Consider the following 16,079-nt stretch of genomic DNA (forward strand, 5'->3'; position numbering starts at 1 on the left):
CCAGAAGCTTTTATTCCTGTAAAAGATAAATTGGGGTTGGGATGACTGAGCAGTGGTTGCAAGCGAAGCGTTGCAGAAGGGGCTCAGTTGCTTTGGGCTCTTTGCCACCCTAAACAAAGAAAGGGGTGACAATTCCACAGCCACCAGCTCCTGGGATCCAGAGAGCTCTACAGGCACCCATGTGCTGCCTTGGGGTGTGCAGTGAGGGTAGGAGCCTGCAGAACTGATGCTGACCTCTTTTGGAGAGTTCATTCTGCCACCCAGATGCCCTGGTCCCTCTGGAAGTGGTTGTGGGGTGCGGGCATCCAGCAGTGCTCAGCTCCAGGGCTGTGGGGCTGCTTTGGTTCAAACCTGCAGTGCAGTCCCAGGTGAACCCCTGGGGTGGGATTCAAGTCCCTCTCCAGCTCTCCTGGAGCCCTTTCAGGCACTGGGAGGGGCTCTGAGATCTCCCTGGAGCCTTCTCCAGGTCACCCCAAGCTCTCTCCAGAGCAAAAGGGCTCCAGCCCTTGGAGCATCTCCATGGCCTCCTCTGGACTCTCTCCTGGGCTCCACACCCTCCTTGTGTTGATGGCCCCGGAGCTGGAGGCAGCTCTGCAGGAAGAGGTCTCAGAGGAGTGGAACAGAGGGGCAGAATCCCCTCCCTTGACCTGCAGCTCACAATTCTTGCACTGCAGCCCAGGACACCTTTGGCTTTCTGGGCCAGCTGAGCACTGTGCTGGGTTTTATGGAGCCATCAACCAACATCCCAACCCCCCAAGGAATAGTCTTGGTCCCTTCTCTGCCCAGCCTGTTGTTTTGGTTTGGAAAGCCAGGTGTCTGCTAAGGAAGGAAGGAGCCTCCCCTGAAATGGAAAATGTAAGCCCCCTCCCTCTGAATCACTATAAATTTGAAATTATTTTCAAATAATTTGAAAATAATTCTCTCAGGCAAAAAATATGGGAGGAGGAATAACAGTTCTTTATTAGGGAAGAAAATAAAAAGATAAAATAATCAATGCAGTGAACCAAAACAACACTGCCAGAGTCAGAACCCAGCCTGACACCCTGTGGGTCAGGGTGCTGGCAGCAGAACCATTGGAATTGTGGCTCAGCCCTCCTGCAGTGTCAGGGGTGGCTCTGCTGGAGCAGGGATCCTGGAGAAAGGTGCAGTCTCTGCCTCTGAAGATCCAGTGGGAGAAGAGGCAGCTGCTGTTCCTCTGGGAAATGCAGTGGAGAAGCTGTGCTGGTGTTCCAGAATCTCAGATTATATCCAGGTAGGAATGCTTGGCTCCTCCCCCTGGGCTCACATCTCCCAATGGGATGCTGTAGTTCTTATCAGCCATGCAGGGACATTCCATAGCTGTTATCAGCAGATGTCTCCCCAGAGGGAGGATTGGGTGTGGAAGAGATAAGGAAAACTGCCCACTGAACAGAAGAACTGCCACACAGATGGCAAATAGATACAATTTACTTGGCAATCCAGGACATCTGTGCTTGGGATTGCCCTGATCCAGGTTCAGGACACTGCCCTTGGCCCTGCTGAACATCCTGAGGGTCACATTGTCCCATCCAGGCCCCTCTGGATGCTGTCCCACCCCTGCAGGTGCTGAGTGCAGCAGTTAGGAATGGTGTTTCAGGGAAGTTACTCCATTTCATTTTCCTATAACTGTACCTGATGAATTTGAAGCAGAGAAATATTTGCTGACATTTGCCATGTGGAGCAGTGGTGTGTTCACAACTCAGCCAGAAAAGAGCCCAGAGCAGCTGGAGTGGAAGGAACAGAGCTCGTGTTCCTCTCGGGCAGCCAGCTGTGCTCTACTTTGATTTGTTTCCAGCCTACAACTCAGTTTTTGCTAAAGAGGAAGGAACTTCCCTGGCAAGGGTAACACAAGGAGAGGGTCCATGGAAAGGCAGAGTTTAGTGATTTAGCTAAACCAGCATATTTTCCCTGTGCAGGTGAATGTAGGAGTTGACAGGGGGATAGGATGGTGGGGATGGATGGAGATGAGAGATCTCTGCAGCCAGGACTGGAACTTGGGGTTTATTGCAAAGGGCCTGGGTGCAGGGCCCTGCTGGGAGCTGCCAGGCACAGCTCAGAGCAGGACTGAGAGAAGAGAGGGGGAGAGAGGGTGAGAGGGTGAGAGGGTGAGAGAGTAAGAGAGCAAAGTTCCCGTTACAATACCATAAATCTTCTTCTGTGTTGAATATTTTAATTCTCACTAACCAATCTAGTACAAGATACAAATCCCATAGCATTTACATACAGCCTATAAGAATCACTACATTACCATACTGTGTTACATTTTAAACCCTAAAAACTCCTCTTTGGGCCCCTTCTGCCAAGCTGTAGGGTCTGCTCTGACCCTTGGGCCTGTCTGCAAGCAGAGGGTGTTGTTCCATCAAAAGGGAATTCCCTTCAGCTGGCCATGCCATTGTTTTCCTGTTGTTCAGTAACTGAGGTATCTCAAAGCTTGCTTTCATTTCAATCTCACTTATAGTTTCTATATTCTCAAAATCTTTTGCCAGGCAATAACATTTATAAGCCTTTCCTGTTTCACCTTCCCCAACAGGTGAAGGCAGGGGGGACCCTGCCTTCCAGCTGTGTTCCAGCAGCACTGCTCTGGCCCAGTGCTATTTGTGCCTCAGGTGCTTTGTTCAGAGAGCTCCCAAAGGGCTGGGAGGGGAGCAGGTGCCTCAGCTTTCCTGTTTCACAGCCTTTGTGTGGCTGTGACGCTGCCTGCAGCAGGGGCAGCCTGCCAGGGCAGGGCAGGCAGGGCTTTTCCACCCAAAAAGAGAGAGCACAGCCCCATTGCTGCCTCGTCAGCAGCTGGCTGAGGATCAGCCACAACTTGTCCCTGTGCTTTTTGGAAGTGCAGGGCATAATTTAGAGAGGCAGGAGGTGAAGGCCAGCTCTCTGGGCTGTGTTAGAAAGGGGCACTCACTGGGACCTTTGCTTGTTTTGTACTGTCCAAATGCTTCTCCTGGGCAGAAAGGGGAGGGAATCCCACCCAGATGTTGGCATCAGCTCAAGCCCCTTGTTCACCCATCATGTGGATGGTTGTAAGAGCCTCAATGAGAGATGTGGGGCTCCAGGCTGCTCTCCAAAATGCAGTTTATTGTACCCAAGGTGTCACAGCAGCCCAGGGCTGTGGGTGACAGCGCTGTGCCCACAGCTGTCAGCTCCAGCTGCAGGCAGGCCTGGACACCCTTTGGGTTTGGTTACAGTGCATTAGAGACTTTTCTTTGCTGAGCATCTTAATATACAGTAGAACCAATCTGTACCTTAACTTTTACCTATAGCCTATCATAACTACTGTAATTACCATATTCATGTTACTGTTCTCCAATCACTATAAGTTTCTACATTACAGTTTAAGCTAGAAGTTGTTTTTCAGTTTTCTTGCAGTGGAAAATTCTGAGACCTTTTTTCTACTTGCCACATTTGCTGCCTTGTTTGCCTGTTCTCTCTTTCTGCTTGGTAAAAACATCTTCTTGTTTGGGGTGGGTTTATCCTTTGCTCTAAGCCATAAAACCCCCTTCTAACTAACACACCCTTTGCCTCCTTGGTTATCCAGTGAGACTGGCTCAGCAATTCTTTTCTTCTAGATCAAAACTTGCTTCCATCTCTATTCCTTCATCAGACTCTACATTCAAAAATCTTTCTGCTAAGCATCCATATCTGTGAGACTTTCTTGTCAAACTTTCATCCTTCCCAACAGATGGTAGCCCAGGTAGCTGGGCCAGAAGCCACAGTGGGGCTGGGGATGCAGGAGAAGTGAGGTGGTTCAAAGGTGCAGATTGTGGTTTGAGCCTCTGAGCTTCTGCTCAGGGCACGAGCTCTAGGACCCCACTGACCCCACTGTCACTGCACTGCCACACTGTCCAGGGCACCCCAGAGGTCTCTGTTACCTGGGATTAACAAAAATAAAAATATTACAGTCTTACTTGTGAATTTCAACAAGATGGGCACAGATAATTCTTGTTTTATTTGGTTTTTTCCCTGTAATAGCTATTGATGTTCCTATTTCATAGCTGGGGAAAACAGAGCAGCAGAAAAGCTGAAAGCTGTGCCCTGAGCAGTGCCTGTGAGTCCTGGGATCCTTCCCCATGGGCACTGAAATTGAGAGATGTGAGGCCAGGTGGGTGGAAGAGCTGAGCACACATAGCTGGGGGCAGAGTTTAAATTGGCATCGTTGCTTTAACAGGGACAGCAGGATTTCAGCAGGGCTCACTAATTTGGATTGCTCAAAATTCATGGTAGATATGACAACAGATCTTGCTCTTTCCATCCCTTGACCTAGCACCTTGCCCTGAGGAGCATCTCCTCTCTTTGTGCCTGCAGTCTGAGAGAGGACAAGTCTAGAAACTGTTTTTTATGAGGCTGGGGGTGAACCAGGGCAGAGAGATCAACAAAAGCAATGTCAGGAGCCAGGGGCTCCCCACTGGAGCGTGCATGATGGCTGTTACATAAGCAAACCCAGAGTGCCATGAAAACCATTAGAGGTGTGTGTGGGGGGGGGGTTTGTCCTCAGGGAGTGCTGCTGTCACAACTGTCACACATCACAGCCCTGCATGTGCCACAAGCTGAGCTTGGCAACCTCCTGGGAACCTTGGTGCAGCCCTTCAGCTTGTCCTGCATCTGTCTGGAGCTTCCTGCTCCAAACATCTGGGCTCCAGGGGATGCACAATGGTCATTGTGGTGACAGCACCTCTTTGGTGTGTGGTTAAACACGCTCAGGCTGCACCAGGGGTGGTTTAGATTGGATACCAGGGAAGGTTTCCTCCCTGGGAGGGTGGTCTGGCACTGGAACAGGCTGCCCAAGGGAGTGTGGGATTTTGGGAAGTGCAGGGCATAATTTGGAGAGGCAGGAAGTCAAGGGCAGCTCTCTGGGCTGTGTTACAAAGGGGCACTCACTGGGACCTTGGCACTGTCTAAATGCTGCTCCTGGGCAGAAAGGGGAGGGATTCCCACCCAGGTGTGGTTTGCACCAGCTCAAGCCCCTTGTTCATGTGGATGGTGGGCACTGCCACTCACAGCTCAGCCCTGCACGAGTCAAACTGAGCTTGGCAACCTCCTGGGAACCTTGGTGCAGCCCTTCAGCTTGTCCTGCATCTGTCTGGAGCTTCCTGCTGGCACCTGGGCTCCAGGTGGGAGTGCAGCAGCCCAGGGCCAGCTGGGGGATGCACAGTGGGCACTGTGGTGTCAGCAGCTCCTCGGTGAATGAAATGTCATCAAAGTGCATCAGAGATAGTTTAGATTGGATACCAGGAGAGATTTCCTCCCTGGGAGGGTGGTCAGGCACTGGAACAGGCTGCCCAAGGGAGTGTGGGATTTTGGGAAGTCAAGGGCATAATTTGGACACGGGCAGCTCTCTGGGCTGTGTTAGAAAGGGGCACTCACTGGGACCTTGGCACTGTCTGAATGCTGCTCCTGGGCAGAAAGGGGAGGGATTCCCACTCACATGTTTGCACCAGCTCAAGCCCCTTGTTCACCATCATGTGGATGCTGGGCACTGCCACTCACAGCTCATCCAAACACCTCAAGCTGCACCAGGGATGGTTTAGATTGGATACCAGGAAATATTTCCTCCCTGGGAGGGTGGTCTGGCACTGGAACAGGCTGCCCAAGGAAGTGTGGGATTACCATTCCTGGAAGTGTTCAGAAGTGGTGTGGGTGTGGCGCTCAGGGCATGGTTTGGTGGTGAACACAGCATTGCTGGGTTAATGTTGGACTCAGTGAACCCTTGGAGCTCCTTTCCAGCCTAATTCTGTGTCTGTAGCACAGAGGTGCCTTTTGCTGGGCTGCAGCAGCTGAGGGGTTAACTGGAGCCTGTGGTTGCAGCCTCATGGCTCTGGATGTGTCCTTAGATGAGGTCATAGGAATTTCTTCGGGCAGCCTCTCTCTATTCCCCTTTGTCTGAGGCACCAAACCCTCACCCCAGCTGTGCAGCTCTCCTGGCAGGGCGGCCCTGGGGACAAACCCTGCCTGGGCACGTGTGCCCCCATCACACATGGCCCTTCTCCCCACCAGGGCAGAGCAGCAGAGCTGCAGCTTGGTCACCAGCTGTGGAGTTTTTCTCTTTTTCGTTGAGGTGGGGATTAAATGGGTGAGATGGTATTTTTTGTTCGGACTCAGATGTTTATTAGTTTTTATCCATATTACAGTCTTATAAACTGGGAGTTCTACAGGACTTTAATATGCTAAAGATGGAGTCCTGTCTCTCTTTCTACAAGGTTTTTTAATGATAAACTATCTAATTAAGAAATTGTACTTAAATTATTTTTACTTTTAGCTTAATAACTAACTACTCGTGGCTCACAATGTGGACTTTTTATCTAATTACACAATACTACCCAAACTGATGAAGAAGGAGAAGATGAAGGTGAAGAAGAAGGACCAGCCTCCACCCTAAAACTCCTATTTTGTTATATATATATATATATATATATATATATATATATATATATATTACTATATTACTATATTCTAATTTTTTTACCCTGTGATATTACACATTTCTATTCAAACTCCACATCTATAATCTTGGTTCCATCATTCAATTTTGGAAGCCTTCTCCATGGCCTCAGGTCAAATATACAGGAAAGGGGTCAGTGCCTGTCAGCACAGAAAGTCTGAAATTCTGAAGGTGAAGAAGGACTAGCTTCCACCCTAGAACTTCTATTTTGTAATATATGATAACAAATACATAATATATATATAGTAATATATATATTACTATATTCTAAAACCTTAAACTCTGGGTTTTTTACCCTGTGATATTACACATTTCTATTCAAACTCCACATCTATAATCTTGGTTCCATCATTCAATTTTGGAAGCCTTCTCCACAGCCTCAGGTCAAATGTGCAGGAAGGGGCCAGTGCCTGTCAGCACAGAAAGTCTGAAATTCTGATTCTAATGAGTTACACAATGCTTTTCTCACATTCTCTTTGAGAGAGCATGCATATGACTTTCAAACAGCAATTAGAAGTAATTTAGACATAATATTTTCCTGTTTAAGTCCTGAAGTCACACTTTGCTAACTCTCCCTGCCCGTACCTGCTCAGGCCTTCCAACAATTCTACTTTCTAATATTCATTTAGGCTGAGAAGATTCACACAGGAATCAATCAGGAACACAATACACTGCCTGATATTTGTGATCAACTGCACTTTTCAGTGGAGACCAGGGTTCCACCAGCCAGGCACAGCTCTGCAGGTGATCCCAGCTCTGGGCAGCAAGGAGTTAAAGCAACGAGGCTGCTGCCAGCTCAGGTGCCTGGTTCCTGCAGGGACACACACACACAGGGACTTGTGTAACTCTGCACGTGGGCTCTGAGCTGCCTGGCAGGGTCCTGTGGGGCTCCCACGTGCTCTGTGTTACTCACAGGGAGTGCCTGAGTGCACAGCTGGGGCATTCTGGTGCTCAGAGCCCTGGGCTGTGCTGCTGAGGGGATGTGCTGAGCCCTGGCTGCTCCTCCTGGTCCTTGGAACTCCTCTGATCCATCTCCAGTCTGTCCCCAAAGGGGTGAGGAGGGAGATCTCCCTGCTGGTCCCACAGCACCTGGCTCTCTCTGTGCTCTGCTGGGAGGAAAACAGACAGTAAAATAGAAATCAGTGGTTCAGGAATGTTGCCTCCGTTTCTGGTTTTTTACCCCAATAAAAGTGGCCACCATAAATGCAGTGAAGCACCTCAGGTGGGATGCTGTATCCTGAATTCCCCCCAAATGTTCTGATGTCCTGGGATGGACATTCCCAGAAGGTCTGGTAGCTCCAGATCATCATCAACTTTTTTAATTAATTAATTAATCCATCATCAGCTCATTTCATTTCTCTGCCATCCCAGCTGTCTATTTGTAAAAGGATGATTGCTACAGCACTCACTTGCCATTCAGGAAGAACCTGAATTCTCCTTAAAATCTCCAGAATTCCCATTTAGTTAAAACACAGCCATGGATTTGTGCCTCAGTTTCTGGGTTTTTACCCCAATAAAAGTGGCCACCATAAATGCAGTGAAGCACCTCAGGTGGGATGCTGTATCCTGGAATCCCCCCAGGTCTGATGTCCTGGCATGGACATTCCCAGAAGGTCTGGTAGCTCCAGATCATCATCAATTTGTTTAATTAATTAATCCATCATAAATCTGCTTAATTTCTCTGCCATCCCAGCTGGCTATTTGTAAAACAATGATTGCCACAGCACTCGCCATTCAGCAAGAACCTGAATTCTCCTTAAAATCCCCAGAATTCCCATTTAGTTAATTCCCATTTAGTGGCTCAGGAATGGCCAGGGCCTAAAGCTCTGTGATGTTTGGGGGCTTCAGCTGCTGGCTGTGTTTTAAGATAACAATTTTCTGCACTGGAGTGTGACACAGATTTGTTGATGATGCTGACAAGGTTCACAGGGCTCCCCTGAGGAAAGGAAATGTGGAAGTGCAGTGTGGCTCCTCCAGGACAGGAGCAGAAGCCCTTGAGCAAGGTTATTTCTCACCTCAGCACCAGCCATCTCTGGAGGAAGCTCTGAGAGCCCTGTCAATAGATTCTGACCCTGGTCTTTGAGAATTTCAGACTTTCTGTGCTGACAGGCACTGACCCCTTCCTGCACATTTGACCTGAGGCCGTGGAGAAGGCTTCCAAAATTGAATAATGGAACTAAGACTATAGATGTGTGGTTTAAATAGAAATGTGTAATATCACAGGGTAAAAAACTCAGAGTTTAAGGTTTTAGAATATAGTAATATATATATATAATAAAATAGAAGTTTTGGGGTGGAAGCTAGTCCTTCTTCTTCACCAGTTTGAGTGATATTGTGTACTTAGATAAAAAAGTCCACATTGTGACCCACAATTGATTAGTTATTAAACTAAAAATAAAAATAATTTAAGTGCCATTTCTTAATTAAACAGTCCTTATCCTTCTGATGCTGAGGACCCCAGAGTTGAGCTGACCCACACAGAAATCAGAATGAAAACCTTCCAAAAACATTCCTCCTCCTCCTCCCACCGAATTTCCAGCACAGTGAGACAAAACCTTGGATTCTCAATCAAGTTACCACCCCTCTGAAAATCGACTCTCAGTTCATCACCACCCTTCAGATAATCAATTCTCAGTTCATCAAGAAGAGAGGAGTCCCTCTTGTACCCCAGGAAACACAGTTGAAACCTTTGTGTTTCCATGTCAGACGTGGCACCAAAGCTGGAAAGAGGAGCAGATTCAGCAGTGCCCCATGGAGCTCTGCCTTCCCCAGCAGGGAACGGCCACAGACCCCAGGTGTGGAGTGCCCTCCCCATTTGGGGCTCTCAAAGAGGGTCAAGAGGGCAAAACTAATGGGAGGGAGGGGTCCAGGAAGGAAAACATCAGCAGGGGATTGTGGAAGAGTTAATATTTACCTGAAACTCCTTCTGCTCTCCCAGGAGGAGTGCCCAGTCCTGCCTCTCCTCTCGCTCTGCCCTGCCAGCTGCTGTCAATTGTTCAGCTCAGGAGCGTTAAAGAGTGAGCAAGGAGGGATTTCCAGCAGCTGGAGGCTTCCAGGCAGAGAGGCTGAGAGCCAGCACGGAGGAGAGGGACTGTCCTTAAAGATAAGGCCCTTAAAGTTAAATCCTTCCAGGGGAAACTCTGTGGGCACCATCCCAGGGGCTGTGTGGGTCTGGGGCAGGAGGGACCAGGTGCTGCTGCTGCTGTCACAGCCATCCCTTGCTGCCATTGTCACCCCAGCTCGGTGTGCTGATGAGCTTTGTGCCCCGGGTGGGCTCTCTGGCTCAGGAAAGGAGGAACTCAGGAGGATCTGAGTGATTTGTGTTGCCCTGTGTTGAGCAAATAGAGGTTTTTGTAAGAAAAATAGCAGGGAGTGGCAAAACAGCGCTTGGAAGCAAACGTGGAGCAGCTGAGAGCCTTGGCCTGGGCAGGGCAGCTCCTTGTGTGCCCAGCTGGGACAGGGGATGGAGGGAGGAGGCAAAGAAACACCTGGCAAAGGGCAGCAGCAGCACTGAGAGTGTGGGTGCCTCGCTTGGAAAGAGGAGCATCCCCCTGGCTTGGTTTTAAATTTTTCCCAAATGAAAAGGACAGCTTTAGCCAATGTCTCCTTTCTTCCCCACCATCAAGGCTCATAAAAATGTAAAAAGAAAGGTTTTTAGAGCTAACAGTCCATGGAGGCTCAGACACTCATTGCTGGCTCAGAGCAGCCTGGGGGTAAAAGCACAGAGTGAATATAATGGAGTAACACTTGATTGAGTTGGAGCACTTGATTGGACCTGTATTTCCTCATGTGAAAATGCTTCACTAAACATAATCTGATTTAGGAATGCTGCACTCTGCCACACTGTCCTCCCTCTGTGCTCTCCTCCCAGATATCCAGTAAGCTGAGATAGCTGAGATAACCTGTTAGAGAACCAGCTGAATGCCCATTTTCTGAGAGAACCTGTAAGAGAACCAGCTGAATGCCCATTTTCTGACATAACCTGTAAGAGAACCAGCTGAATGCCCATTTTCTGACATAACCTGTAAGAGAACCAGCTGAATGCCCATTTTCTGAGATGATAACCTGTAAAAGAACCAGCTGAATCCCCATTTTCTGACATAACCTGTAAAAGAACCAGCTGAATCCCCATTTTCCTGCCTCTCCAGGCCCTGCAGGCCTTTGGCTGCTCCCTTCAGCTTTCCCAGGGCTGAACCTCTGATCCCTGACTGGGCTTGCAGCATTCATCCTCTCCAGTGCTAATGCACTAGTGGTGTGGGAAATGGATTTGTAGAGAGTTCTTAAAACCCATCCAATTTCCTAATTAAAAAACACTATAAATGTTTCTTAACCTATCAACTTTTTACCACACTATCCTATAAATACCTTAAAACTAATCACCTTAAACTACTCTTTGTAAATCTCACTACAATACATCTTTAAATATAAAATAATTATAATAATTATTTTACATAATTTATAATAAAATAATTTATAAAAATTCTTTTACACAATTTATATATAAAATAATATCTTATTTTATATATAAATTATGTAAAATAATTTATCTACATATAAATAATTTTATATATAAATATATGTAGAATAATATAAAATAATATGTAAAAATAATTTATAATAATTATTTTACATTATTTATAATAATTATTATACGTAATTTACTGTATGTAACTACTGTATGTAATTTACTAATATATCCATATGTAAATTTTGAGATAAGAAATGTTGATTTTAAAATGTTATAAAATAGGATAGATATTGTTGAGAGAGAAATGGAGTTAGAAAAATGTTTTAAAGGATAGTTTTGTAAATAAGATATTTTAGAGAAATAGAATTATGAAAGATGTATTGTAGTGAGATTTACAAAGAGTAGTTTAAGGTGATTAGTTTTAAGGTATTTATAGGATAGTGTGGTAAAAAGTTGATAGGTTAAGAAACATTTATAGTGTTTTTTAATTAGGAAATTGGATGGGTTTTAAGAACTCTCTACAAATCTATTATATATATAATATATATAAAAAACCATATATATATAATATATATATTTAAAATATATAAATTATATATTATATATATAAATGATATATAAATTATATATTTATTTTTATAGATAAAATCTATAGAAATATATTTTATATTTATTTTAATTTTATATAAATATAAAAATATATTTAGATAAGAATTATATATATATATATATATATATATATATATAAAGGTTATATTAAAAGATTATATATAACCTTTCATTAAACTTTTAAAACTCTCTACAAATCCATTTCCCACAGGTGGAAGTGGTCAGCTGTGACTGAGGGACTGAACCAGGCAGGAAAGAAAACACCTCAAATGAAATGCCCCAGGAACACAATCCCAGCATAAACCTGGGAAAGGCAGACAAGGAGCAGCAAATCAGATCTGGCTGAGCTCCTGCAGGTGGCTGTGCCCCTGCTGGGGCTGGGGACAGTGGCAATAGTCCTGAAGCCCCTCCTGGCTGCCCTGGGCTCTGTGCCATGGCCACAGTCCCTGCTCGTCTCTGTGTCCTGGCCTGGCAGAGGTGTGTGACAGGGAGAGCTCCAGCTGAGCCTGGCACAGGCCTTGCTCAACTTTCCTTTTTTGTGATTTCCTTCCTTGCTTTCTCTGCACCTGGCAGTGCTTCCTGCAGGCTGCCACGTCCAAAGCTGGGAGGGAAAACGTGTGCAGCCCGTGGCAGCCCCGTGAGCACGGGCTGGCAGCAGAGCAGGGCTCTGCCCTGTGCCTGAGCACTGTTTGCACATGGAAATTGGGCTTGTTTTTACACCAGACAGCAGTGGTTTCCCTGAAGTTGCTGCTGCATCCTCCCTCTCCTTGTGGTTTTTCCAAAATTAGCCCCAGGGGGGTTTGAACCCCAAGAGGGCAGAGCTGGCCAGGGCAGAGAGTTCTCTGTGCTCTTCCTAAAATCTGGGTGTCTTGACTTCCCCTCAGCCCTTAGCAGCTGTGGGAGATTGTAACTGACAATCTGTAAAACAAAACCCACTGCAGCAGCACTGCTGGAAAATGGAGTGTATGTTTGCTTTCTCTGTGTGCACTTGTACAGTGCACAGACCACTGAACACACATTTGAACAGACATTTGAGAAGCTTCTCAAAAACGAAGAAAAATGGGGAATTCCCAGCCCTGGAAACACACCCCTGAAGGGAACAAACCCCCATGTTGACATCACCAGCACGGGGTGCCCCTCTCCCAATCACAGACACCCCATTGTTTACCTTTTATGCTTTGTGAGCACTGCACCTTTAAAGTGAATCCATTAAAATTTGCATGAGTACTCCAGGTCTGAATGAGAGCAGCTACCTGGAGGTTTTGTGCATGTCAAGCTCAGTTGCATTAAGCACAGTTTGGGTTCACTTCCCTGAGTGCCTCCTGGTGATCTGCCCTGCAAGGAATGGTGCTTTTATCCTTCCCAGCCACCTGGGTCCTGATGGGTTAAAGTCTGGAGGTTAAAATGAACACTGCCCCCATCCCTTTTTCCTTTCCATTCACCTCCTTCCTCTCTCCATCCTTCCCCGGGGTTTTTCCCTTCCTTTCCAGCCATGGGGCTGCTTGGTGCAGGCAGGGCAGTGGGGTTTGTGCTGCACGGGGCTGTGCAGCTCCCCCGTGTCCTTGCTTTGTGTTCAGCACCTTTGAGATGTGAGGCAGGAAATGTTCTGTGAGCCTGTCAATGGGAAAACATTGCTCATTGTCCCCTCCAGTGCCTCGGGCTCTGGCAGCAGCAGCATGCAGGGCTCTGCTAGCAAATGAGCAGGATTTGGGGAGGAATCTGAATCCTCTGCCCAGGGAATAACAACGTGCTGGGGGAGAGAGAGGCATGGCAGAGAACCTTCCAGAAGGACTGCGCTGTCTTGGGGCTGCTTCCCATCCCCATCCCTGGGGATGTGGGGCTGCCTGGGGGCTGGGCTGACCCCACAGCTGGGTGCTGGCTGTGTTCCTCCCTCTGGTCTGGGGATGCTGAAACTGCAGCTGCTGCTGATTGGGACAAATCCTCAGTGATGGAATGTCCTGACTGTCCTTACTTTGGGCAGTAAGGCCAGGCTGCCCAAGGGTTTCAGCAGTTTCTGTAGTGCCTGGAGTCTTTCCTTGCAGGTTTATTCATCCAGCTGGGCAATAAATAACCTGTCCTTCTGCCCCTGGCATGAGAGCAGTGCCAGGCTGTGTCACAGCTGTCACACTTTGGTGTTTCTGTGTGAACTCATGAGGTTTTTGGGGCAAAAACTGTCACTTGGACCATGCAGATGACCCAAGGGTCCTGTCAGCACACCTGGCCTGTGGAACAGCTGTGCCTTCCCTCCCAGCATTGCCTCAGCATGGGCGTTGAGTGGTTTCTTTGCCAGCTCTGGGGATGGAGGCTGTACCCTTGCATCTGGCTGGGTGATCAAGATGCACCAAGGGAAATACAGGTTGGATATTAGGGAAAAGAGTTTTACAGAAAGGTGATAAAGTTCTGGAATGGCTGCCTGGGGAGGTGGTGGAGTCCCCATCCCTGGGTGTGTTTAACAAAGCCTGGATGTGGCACTGGGGGCCAGGGTTTGGGTGAGGGGTTGGGGCTGGGTTGGACTCAATGATCTTTGAGGTCTCTCCCAACCCAGTGATTCTGTGAATTCTGTGATTATCAACAGGAATCAGTGCAGGATGGCTCGGGAAGGTTGTGCAGGGTGTTTGGGCAGAGGGCAGCCCCTGCTGGAGGCGCTCACTCCTGAGCCAAGGGGAAGTTTCTGTGTGGGCCAGCCCATCTCTGCATCCCCTCATCCCTCCATCCCTGTGGGCACAGGAGCAGCGGGCACCGGGCTCTGCAGGGCTGCTCTGCTCCATCCCTCCATCCCCTCATCCCTCCATCCCTCCATCCCTCCATCTCTCCATCCCTGCGGGCACAGCAGCAGCGGGCACTGGGCTGCTCTGCTCCCCTGCCCGGGCATCTCCGGCAGCCAAACCCGCTCTCAAACCTCCGGGGAGAGAACTGAGAGCTCCTGCCCGGGTCAGACACTTCCACTATGGCTTCTGGCAGGCTCGGAAATCCTGCTGCTCGCTGCCAGGCCGTGGGGAGGAGGGAGAAACGCTGCCAGGGCAGCCCCCGAGGGGCTGCGCAGGACCAGGTCCCGCCTGGTAGCAGCAGCAGCAGCCCCGTGATGCTGAGCTTGGAATGAAGTCAGCCCTCATCAGCCGAATAGTTTATGCATGAATCGAAACTTCAGACCTGGCAAAAAAAAAAAAAAAAAAAAAAAAAAAAGGGGGGGGAGCGTGCGGGATCTGCGCGCTTTTAAAACGCTGGAGCCAAGGAAGGAGGAGGGGATAGAGGAAATAGCAGGAAAATAAGACTGGGGAAGTGGGGAGAGATTTGAGAAGCTGGATGAGTTGTTGGCTGTGTTATTGTGAGGAGCCAAGTTCCTTAAGCATCTCCTGGTGGATATTAAGAGGGAGCTGTGGAGGCTGGAGCATTCCCCCGGACACTCGCACGCTGTAGCTTTAAGACTGTTTTACAGAGGACTCGGGATTTCCAGTTTTCCTGCGCCTGCTGGAGTATTCCAGGGAGTTACAGGATTTTTCGGGTCATGTACCCCCTTTTCCTTTCTTCTTCCTCCTTTCTCTTTCTCCCTCACTCTTCGTTTTCATTTCAAAGAGACAAAGCTACTTCAGTTTGGAGCACAAACATATGATCAGCACATGGAAATGTGGTAATTTGGATGCATTCATGATTGCAACAGATTGAAGAAATTAGACCAGACAAAGAGCTTTTTTTGGAAGAGGAGGAGGAGGAGGCAAGGCAAGGAGGGAGGGAGAGTGGGGGAAAGAAGGGGACGCCACCGAAAAAAGGGACGGCCGTGACACGCGGATGCTAAATATATCCCGTAGTAATGGAGAGGGACCGGATTTCAGGTAGGCTATTGATCTTTTAATATGTTATATTCTGCCCCTACCCTCCTACCTTTCCAGCAGCTTCTGTACTTTCAGAAGAACAGCCCTGCTCCGGGTGGATTTCAGCCGATTCCTTTATTTATTTCCTTTTTTTTTTTTTTTTCCTGCAATGCTTCCCTTCTGCATTTTTTTTCTTTTTTTTTTTTTCCCTTTTTTTTTATCCCATCCTCCTGAGCCCTGGAGACAGACGGTGATTCCAGCAGAAGCCAGGAGGGGGGCTAAGGGGGGAAAGCAAAGGGGGGGAAGAAGAAATTGCTTTCTAGGTCTGGATTTCATTTGAGTGCCTCTCTCTCTCCCCCCTGGGCTCCCATGTGCGCGGGGGGATGAATGCTGAGCCTGTGAGCTCAGAGCTGCGAGCCGGGCACAGGGAGGAAGGAAAATCACCGAGCTCTTGGCATGGAGACGCGCTTCTGCTCTGAAGGTTGGCTCCTGGCTGCGTGGCTGTGTGTCTGTCTGTGTGTCTGTCTGTGTGTCTGTGGCGGGGATTTTCCAGCTTGCCAAAGCGTCCTCCCGGCGGTTTTGCCCTCCCAGTCCTGCCTGGCTGGGCAGGGGCTGCCGGCGTGTTCCAGGGCTGCTCCCTGAGTGTTCCAGGGCTGCTCCCTGATTATTCCGGGATTGTTCCCTGCTTATTCCAGGGCTGCTCCCCGAGTGTTCCAGGGCTGCTCCCTGAGTGTTCCAC

At 48.2% G+C, this 16,079-nt stretch overlaps 1 protein-coding gene across 3 annotated transcripts in view; it reads left to right on the plus strand.

Moving 5' to 3' along the window:
- Positions 1–16,079, plus strand: part of SEPTIN9 (septin 9) — a 165,142-nt gene that overhangs the window by 33,002 nt on the left and 116,061 nt on the right. Inside the window, exon 1 of one of the 3 annotated variants that reach the window (XM_071452608.1) lies at positions 14,794–15,361. The exons of 1 other annotated variant lie outside the window; for it this stretch is intronic. In XM_071452608.1, coding sequence (XP_071308709.1) covers positions 15,340–15,361 — 22 coding nt within the window. In that variant the 5' untranslated portion in view covers positions 14,794–15,339. Of the gene's footprint in view, positions 1–14,793; positions 15,362–15,469; positions 15,822–16,079 lie in introns of those variants that run through there. One more of the 3 variants, XM_071452607.1, reaches the window with a different exon arrangement.

Source organism: Agelaius tricolor, unplaced genomic scaffold (assembly GCF_023055355.1).
Source record: "Agelaius tricolor isolate 1412-34295 unplaced genomic scaffold, bAgeTri1.0.p SCAF_35, whole genome shotgun sequence".
NCBI classification, from domain to species: Eukaryota; Metazoa; Chordata; class Aves; order Passeriformes; family Icteridae; genus Agelaius; species Agelaius tricolor.